Raw genomic sequence first — 9,047 nt, 5'->3', positions numbered from 1 at the left:
CCACACGTCCGATGTTTTTCTCTCCACCGCAGAAAACTTGTCGACGATGTGATATAATATTGTATTATCGCCATGAGATGGTTCATACTGGAAGTAATAATTAAAAATTGAAAAGTTTTAAATTATGTGTAAAGTTTACACTGATTTAAGTTAACTGTAAAAGTGTAAACATTTAAATAATAAACAATTAAACATTCAACATCTTAAACACTAAAAACACATTTAACGATATTTTTTTGAACAGACAATAATTACAAGAAACAAAACAGGTAAAATAATATGATTATCCTTTTTTTTAATTTATAAAAAAAAACATTAGTTATTAGTTTCATAAACATAATATTTTTCTGAAATTTCAAATCATTATAAATAGGTAAAAATGTCTACCAATTCACGGAAACCCAGTCTTTTTGCTTTAAAAATGCAAAAACGAATAAGTCAACAAAACAATTTGTCTCTTGAACCCGAACTCTGCAAAACTTCATTTGGAGATACTAGTGTTATATTAAGTGGCCCTGAAGCAAGTGATATACACAAAGAAAATGTTCAAAAACTTACTAGTATGAGTGATGAAGAGTTATTGAATGCTAAAAATGAATTGATTAATAGCATGGATGGAAAATTAATTGAATTTTTAAAGTCTAAGCGAAACAATGACTGCATGCATGGAAAGTATGATCTCAAACAAAAGGACAGTGATAGAGTAAAATTAGTTAATACTCAAAATATGATAAAAGAAGATAAAATGAAACATTTATCTTATATGAAAGATCTAGTTAACAATGGTCTAAATATGGATGTAATTGAAGAAGAGAAACTTGGATGGACTGGTGATGTAGTTGTTGAAAATGAAAACAAAGATATCTATACTGCTCGTTTTGGTCTTGATGGCAAATTGCTACCATATATTATTGAAAATAAGACTACAGTTGATGGTTTACATCATCATGGTGAAGAACATCATCGTCCTGGATATACTATAGATGAACTTTATTCTTTTCTTCGTAAGAATCATGCTCCTCAAAGAATATTAGCCTTAGATGTTTTATCGAAACTTATCAATAATGCTTGCTCTTATGATTCAGTTTTAGACAAACCACTTTTATGTTCTCTGATGGATTCTGGTATGTTTTTATTGTTGCGAATTGCATTAGATGACACTAACATTGCAATTATTACAAATTCATTGAAAGCTATGGGAAATTTATTTTCAAGAAAATCTGACCGTACAATGTTAACTGGTTTATCAGGGTGTAATTGTAATATTGCTTTACCTGTTTATATAGTTCCAGACGCAGAAATCAAGCAAAATGAATTAGAGAAATCCTCTGATTTTGATTTGATTGTATTAGATCTTGTACAAGGAGCACTGAGAACTGATTTAATTTTAAGATTGCAGTATATTGTTTTCTATATGAATATAGGATCTAGTTGTCTTTTAGACATAACAGAAATTTTAACTGGCATTGCATCCAGAGGAGAAAAATATGCACTTTTAGTTGTTGAGACAAATTTATACAAACATTTGTATTCTTTAGTTTTTACTAACTTACAATCTGATGATTTATCAGAAATCTTTATATTCCTCACTCGTATAATTAGTAGTCAGTCAATTAAATGTGCTTTAAAACTATTAGAAATGAAAATCTTAGATTCTATATTTAAGTATATAAATAATCCGACAAAGACTCCATTACTATTACAGTGTTTATACCTGTGGCAAACATTTTTTGAATATAAGTTAGCTGGTCAAACAATTGCTGAAGTAGCCAATCTTGTATTAAAGTTTGTTGATCGCTCAGTTGGGCTTAGTGCAGATTTAACAAACACTGATTTGTCTTTAATGTCAGCAAGTTTAAGTCTAATTGACTCAGCTTTAAGAAATTTTGGTCAAATTTATATCGATCCAGTTTATCAGCTTACAGAAATTATTTTAGCAAAACTATTAAGTAGCTCTGATCTACCAAATTTTGAAACTTCAAAACTAATTGGTAACTGTTTCTCTGTCCTCAGTTCTAAGAATTTAAAATTTAATTCTGTTTCGTTGAAAGCAGTTGAATATTTAAACAAACATTTTGGAAAAATTTGTGAAATACTGTATGATAAATCATGGTTAATGAGCAATTATGTGAACAATAGTCCAAAATGCTATCCTAGTCTTGGATACATAAATTTATCATTAAATGGAGGAGAGCCTTTGTTTATGTTAATTGGACTTATGAAATTCTTATGCAATAATCCTAGTCATTTTAATATCCCTAAACAATTTTGGACATATTTAAATAAACTAATGAAATCATCTATTGAAGTTTCACATTGGTATTGCAGATATGAAATACATTTTTTAATATATTTACTAAAAGCTTTAAAAAACATTGAATTTGAAGTTGACTCAACCCATAAAATTGCCATAACACTTATGTCGTTTATACCAAAATATATGGCTGAAGAATTGTATTATACATTAAATTTGTATTTCAACAGTTATTTCAGAGAAAGTATCAAACACGAAAGCAATTTTGAAATTTTAAAATCATTCTATGAATTATTAATACCCAATATCAAAAGCACTTGTGCAAATATATTAATTACTGAATTAGATCCTATTTTACCAAAGGATTGGTTATTTTTACCAATTTTGAAAATTCATGAAACTGACAATTTTAAAAGCTCAAAAGAAGGTGAATCACTTCTTAAAGAAACATTAGCTAATGTATTATTTATGGAAATAAATCATCCAGAGGTTTGTGAACAAACTCCATTGGCTGCACGCTATTGCCGTGTGGCTTGTACATTTATGTGTGGTCGTCGTGGTACAATTTTTCATGAGGTAAAATCAATATTGAATCAGATTTGGCATGTATACGCAGCTCAAAATAACAATTTGAATTTTAAAGATCCTATACAAGGAGTTGAATCTTTCTATGATTTTTACAAAACACTGTGTGAACATTATGTAAGTGTATCGTATTCTGACACAGTGTTTGGGGCATATGTATTGCTTCCTTTACAAAGAAAACACAGTGTTGAATTAAGAAAACTGGTTTGGTCAGAAATTGAGTTGCCACAGACTATAAATATTGATGAAGAACATCTGGATCGAATACCACTACATAATTATACTCAGCCAGTTGAAACAAATACAGAACTTCTTAAAATGTATACTCGAGCTATGAGTTTAAGACGAAAATTTATTATGTATCATATAGCTTTATCACATTTAAAACAAATTTAGTTGTTTATAATAATATGTATTTTTATTTTTACTTACTTTATGTTTTATTTCAAAGGTCATCATGGGTGACCGATACAACATTCACAGTCAATTAGAGCATCTTCAATCAAAATACATTGGTACAGGTCATGCAGATACGACCAAGTTTGAATGGCAAGTAAATCAACACCGTGACTCGTGTGCATCATACCTCGGTCACTATGATTTATTGAATTGGTTTGGAATTGCTGAGAACGAAGCTAAAGCAAGGGTTCGATTCAATTTAATGGAAAAAATGTTGCAGCCTTGTGGCCCTCCACCAGAGAAACCTGATGAATAATCTTATGTTCTAACAACTATTATTTTTCTCATAATGTCTTAATTTAGTTAAAAATCTAAAATAATGTGAATTTATTAAGAATCACTTTTTCCAGTTTATTTGCAATGTTTATAATATTATACAATTTAAGAAATATATTTTAAATTTTTGAACATGTAATTTTATGTACCTTATTACAAGGGCAGATAGGCATAATCTAACCGGCCTGCATAATCATGTCTAAGATCCAAGTATTTTTCATCAATATAAGTAGTGGCTAACGGAAAAATCTCGGTGGACCTATCTGCCCTTGCCTTATTTAGTAATTCATATCCAGATCAAATATCAGTATACTTCATTTTAAACAGAAAATGGTTATTACTCTTGTTGTATAGTAGGTATTGAGCATTAATTATAGAATATTATTCTGTAATCAATGGTATCGAGTGGATATCATTGTGATGGATGAGTTAAATTTGAATTCAATGATATTGTATTTGAAAATTGCTTCTGAGTAAAGACTCAATTAGTCTAGTATATAACCAAGTAAATTTTATACTGCTATTACTCTTATTAGCAGGGCTCAGAATTTATAGCACTAAAAATAAATTAAATATACAGTATAATATACTCTAAAAACATGAAAAATAGCAAATATAAAAATGTATTTTGTTCATAATTAAAAAAAACCTATATTTATAGACTAAAGATTATTTATGAATTAATAGATACATTTATAATTGATTAATAACTAATGTTTGTTTAAATTTTTTAATTACTAAAATTACTTGAATTAAGCATAGTGACTTCAAAATTACCTGGAAATAAAAATAAATTATTATTTATTAATTAAATAATATATTAAATTATTTTACCTGAGTTACACTGTATGATTAAATGTTTTGCCAAATTTGAAAACATAAAATAAAACATTATATTATGTAAATTAGTAAAAAATAGCACAAAAACTTGAAAATAGCACTTAAAACCTAAAATACTTCTATTATACAAAAAATAACATTATAAAATTTCATATTGGAGTCCCTGGTGCATAAAACAAATTTATAGCTTACTTTAATATTTTTATCTGTATTTTATAGTAGCAAATGCTATAAAATCCAAGCCCTGCTTATTAGTAAATAGTAATACAGTAGGTTGAAATGTTGAATTCATTTTTGCCAAAAACATTTAAAATAACAAATTTGAAATTAGGTAGGTACGTAAAAATATGTATGTCTCCATGAATTATGTTTTTGAACTATAACAAAATACTGAATATTGTTCTTCTTAGTTTAAACATGCAATTTTTTATAGACATTTGTAAAAAAAAAACAGAAAATTTCAATCATCTATGAATAACTTAAAAAGAGTCTTAATAATTTGAAAATTGTATCATTTATAGAAAATGATCATACAAACATTTTGTAAAAACTTCAAGTATTTATGGTTAATTGTATTTTAATTATGACATCAACAATTGATGAGAAATAGTCATTTTACTGAGTAATATTCAATGATGTTAATAGAACTTTTAACGGTTAAAATAATCTGACTAGGTAGAATTATTTTTAAATATAAATTGAAAAATGTATCAAGAACTTTATATAACATTTCTTGGGTATAAAATGAACATTTTTTATGAATTTCTAATTATAGAATAATATTTGAAATTTTACATATTTTGTTGAAATTCTAAATTTAAATGCTCATAAAATAATTTTTTGATATTTTTTAATTTAGCAAATAAAAACTTGGTATAAATGCAGTTTAATTCCCACTCGATGTTTTCGATTATTTTCTTCCCAAAATGTGTATTAAAATACTAAATATAAATTTTTCATTAAAACTACTTTAGATAATAATATTATAACAAGAAAAAAAGTAATTAATAAGAGCCAAGAGGAGACGAGACAATCCAGTAGGAAAATAAAGTATACAGTGTTTTGCGCATGTATGCGAAAATGCATTATATCGTAAACTTTGGAAAGATATAACTTCCAAAATAATGATTTGCGAGAAATTTGTATTCAGTGCTTTAAAACACACATTTTGAGAAGCAAAAAATCAAAAAAATTGTGTGGGAACTAAACTGCATATGTTTCAAAACTTATGACAAACCTTCTAATACATTTTTTTCAAAAAAATAATTTTTTATCGGCATTCATAACAAAAAGGTAAGCAAATATGAAATAAGTACCGCTGCTCTGCTATATCTATTGATTGCACCTGCTCACATGTCAATTACATAACATAATAATATATTATTTTGAATGAGTGATTATAGTTAATAGTCATACATTTATTGAGATGCACTGGCTACATAAAATTATTTTTTATGTAAAGACATCAACAATTAAAATATTCACAACATTTTAATTTAATTATTGTGATAGTTTTTTTAAGTAATAATTTACAATGAGAAAAATAAAATGATGTTTTGTATTTAAAAAGAAGACATTGTTGTTTAACAATGTTTAAAAATAAATCCTAAACAGAATGAAAAAAATTTGAAAGAAAAAACAAGTTTTTAATTTTAATTTTATTTTATTTAAATCAATGGTTATTTAACAAATACCAATATAAAATTAGAGATTTGAACTGAATAAAATCTTTAAAAAAACATTTTATACACCTATTATTGAATTTATAGTGTTAAGATTTTTAATCATTCTTTAGTTTCATTTTCAAAATATTCAATAACATCTTTTCTAGCTGCAGAGATCACCATTTTGTATAGTTTACAATTTTGATTAATTAATGTTTGCACATATTCTGGAAACATATTTACATCCATTGAACCATTCTGTGCAAATTCAGTAATTTGTTGCAAATTCTTCATATAAGCTAACATTACAGTGCCTCTGTTTTCTCCATCATCTGTCCTAGATGAGCACAATGTTTCCTCGTCATAAGTAGGATCCACTAAAATTTTATTTTTGTAAATTCCCTTAAAAAAGAAAAAAAAAATTTTTTCAATTACTAAAACATTAATAAGTAAAATAATATTTAAACCATAGGTAAAACAACATTTTTATTACTTTACAACAATATCTTTAATCCTAACAAGTAATGGCTAATAGTTATAATATTAAGTTTTAACACATATATCCTTAATCTTCACAATGTTCTTGATGTATAGACTAAAATGAGATATTTTTAAAATAAGTTTTATAAATTATTAAAAACTTGTTATCTAGCTAGATAAATAAGCAATAACAATTAAATGGATGCAATTTTTTTTCAAAATATTTACTGTGGACATTTATTTGCTCAGTATTATGAGTAACATAATTTAAACTAGATATTAAATCTTTAAAATCTGAAAATAAGTACTAAGTATAGGCTATTGACGTACAGTTTACATAATTATTAAAAAAAATAATTTATTATCTTAATAATTCCATATGGCATATTATGATAAGGTATCAATATATTAAATCATAATATGGTATTATTAAAATACTATTAAACTAAAATTTTTCTAGTTTATAAACAACATGGTTAATAATATGTGATGGTTTAGGTAAACAATAAAATTAAATGTTTATAAAAAAGATAGGCAAAAAGTATTTTTATTAAAAACTTTTAAAAAATTCTATACATTATAATAATATTATTATATCTAATACAAAAATAAATTACTAATTATTGCAATACAAATAAATTATGGATAATATTATCATCTCCTTAAAAAATAGAGAGCTCTGTGCAAGACATCATTTTTAATATGCAATGATTTACCATTGAATTTAAATTAAACATAACCATTATTGTGACCGATCTCAAATAAGATAAGTAATTGAAAAACATACTATCCACAGAGTGACTTTCTCTAATTTTTAGTTATTTTTATAAAATATGTGACCTTTGAATTAATAACTTGAACATTATAATACATATCACTCTACCAAATTTTTTTTAGAAAAGTGCTATTGCTTGCTGTACACATTAGTAATCATTGTATATTTATTAATAGTATAAAAAAATAACAAACCAATGAAGTAGCAACGATCACATCGTACATAGGTATACATCCATCCATTAATGCAAGTCCTGCAGCTGTAATTGCAGTAGCCAACACAGATCCGTCATTTTCTAATACTAGAACATTAATATGAATTTCAAAATTTGCAAATTCACCCTAAAACATAATAATATTTTAAAATAATTTCATTTATAATATACTATCTGATTCTGTACTCACTACACAAACTACTATAATTATTTAAACAAAAATAAAAATATAATGACATAAATAAAAATTGTAATTATTTTATTTTAAATTAAATTTATTTATTTGTTGATATCTAAAGCATCAATAGATGCTTTTATCATTAGATGTAAAGCAATTAAATACAAATTTATTTGTCTTGAAAACTATCATAAATTTAATATTTTAAGCTACACTTACTCTACAAATAGCAGGTTCTAAAGCTCTACGTAACTCATTGCACAATTGTCGTTCTTCGGAATCTCTTGTATACCCACGCCGTTGTCTACATGAAAATGTGGCAAATTTAAATTCACACTGAAGTTCTCCAGTTTTAGCATATTCTACTTTATTTGGAACTTCTTTTGGGTCAAATACAGAACATATTAATTTTGTACTACCACATTCTAAATAAGCTGATCCTTTAGCTTGTGTAACAATACCAGTTTTAATACCTTGATAAAAAAAAAAAAAAAAAAAATACATTGAGTAAAATATTTAGTAACATCATTAAGTATTCAAATCTTACATAAATTTCTATGGGCTGAAATATCTCTGCCATCGTATCGTACATCCTTCATTAACGCTGTAGCAATTTCTACAAGTTTATTATTGCTTTTATCGATTAAATACTGCTGATAAGGTATGGTGCCATCGGGCCCTTGAATTCTATAAATATTTGTGGGCATTCTTTTAAGTATCACACGAAAGAGCTGAATATAAGTTTAGTAGTATTAAAATTAAAAACAACAAAATCATCTATTATCCAACCGCATGGGTAAGACTTTGAATTTCTTATCACGGTAATATGATTAATGTTTGTATATACTTTGATAACAATCTTCCTTATCTCTGTAAGGAGACCAAACCACCAAACTCTGATCGTCACTACACAAACCATAGATTTTAAATAGGTATTTAAAATCTCTGATCGCAATTAATGATGATCGTGAAAAACATCACACAATCACACTGCGATCATGCTACTGCGAGTAATGTGACTGTGTGAGTTACCGAGTTGAGACAAAAAAAAAAAAAATCACAGTTAAAATGACAGCGATTGCTACAAATCTACAATATAGCCATTAGCCTACGACTGCTACTTTTTATTTTTCACTCACCTAATATCCAAATTCCTATGTATCTAACCTATCCCACATTCATACAATCATAATAATAAAAATAAAAATATAAAACACGTGCATGAAATGATGATATTTAGCCATGAATCATGATTACTTTAACAAACATAAAATATGTACCTAATAACTAATAATAATAATCATTACTTATTACTTATAAGC

General features: G+C 26.1%; 3 protein-coding genes across 3 annotated transcripts; 2 read left to right on the top strand and 1 right to left on the bottom strand.

Annotated features, from left to right (window-relative positions):
- The first annotated feature begins 82 nt into the window (after positions 1–82).
- LOC113549145 (splicing factor 3B subunit 5) lies at positions 83–3,713 on the top strand. The gene is made up of 2 exons (XM_026950318.1): positions 83–269; positions 3,291–3,713. The coding sequence occupies exon 2, from the start codon at positions 3,297–3,299 to the stop codon at positions 3,552–3,554; it is 258 nt and encodes an 85-aa protein (XP_026806119.1). The 5' UTR covers positions 83–269; positions 3,291–3,296; the 3' UTR covers positions 3,555–3,713.
- On the top strand, positions 335–3,277 carry LOC113549144 (RNA polymerase II-associated protein 1). Its single transcript, XM_026950317.1, has one exon. The coding sequence runs from the start codon at positions 380–382 to the stop codon at positions 3,233–3,235; it is 2,856 nt and encodes a 951-aa protein (XP_026806118.1). The 5' UTR covers positions 335–379; the 3' UTR covers positions 3,236–3,277.
- A 2,409-nt stretch (positions 3,714–6,122) lies between the features above and the next one.
- On the bottom strand, positions 6,123–8,545 carry LOC113548816 (exosome complex component MTR3). The gene is made up of 4 exons (XM_026949894.1): positions 8,273–8,545; positions 7,945–8,198; positions 7,528–7,674; positions 6,123–6,480 (listed from the first exon to the last, which is right to left on the bottom strand). Exons 1-4 carry the CDS (start codon positions 8,430–8,432, stop codon positions 6,199–6,201), a joined length of 843 nt encoding a protein of 280 aa, XP_026805695.1. The 5' UTR covers positions 8,433–8,545; the 3' UTR covers positions 6,123–6,198.
- Between the last annotated feature and the right edge of the window lie 502 nt (positions 8,546–9,047).

Source organism: Rhopalosiphum maidis, chromosome 1 (genome assembly GCF_003676215.2).
Source record: "Rhopalosiphum maidis isolate BTI-1 chromosome 1, ASM367621v3, whole genome shotgun sequence".
NCBI classification, from domain to species: domain Eukaryota; kingdom Metazoa; phylum Arthropoda; class Insecta; order Hemiptera; family Aphididae; genus Rhopalosiphum; species Rhopalosiphum maidis.
This window is presented reverse-complemented; position numbering and strand designations above follow the sequence as displayed.

Excerpts from the sequence above, each read along its gene's own strand:
- LOC113549145 (XM_026950318.1), top strand. The coding sequence starts at position 3,297 with ATGGGTGACCGATACAACATTCACAGTCAATTAGAGCATCTTCAATCA.
- LOC113549144 (XM_026950317.1), top strand. The coding sequence starts at position 380 with ATGTCTACCAATTCACGGAAACCCAGTCTTTTTGCTTTAAAAATGCAA.
- LOC113548816 (XM_026949894.1), bottom strand. The coding sequence starts at position 8,432 with ATGCCCACAAATATTTATAGAATTCAAGGGCCCGATGGCACCATACCT. Across the intron at positions 8,199-8,272 it reads TTCAGCCCATAGAAATTTAT|GTATTAAAACTGGTATTGTT; the intron begins GTAAGATTTGAA and ends TTTTTTATCAAG. Across the intron at positions 6,481-7,527 it reads TGATCGTTGCTACTTCATTG|GGAATTTACAAAAATAAAAT; the intron begins GTTTGTTATTTT and ends TTCTTTTTTAAG.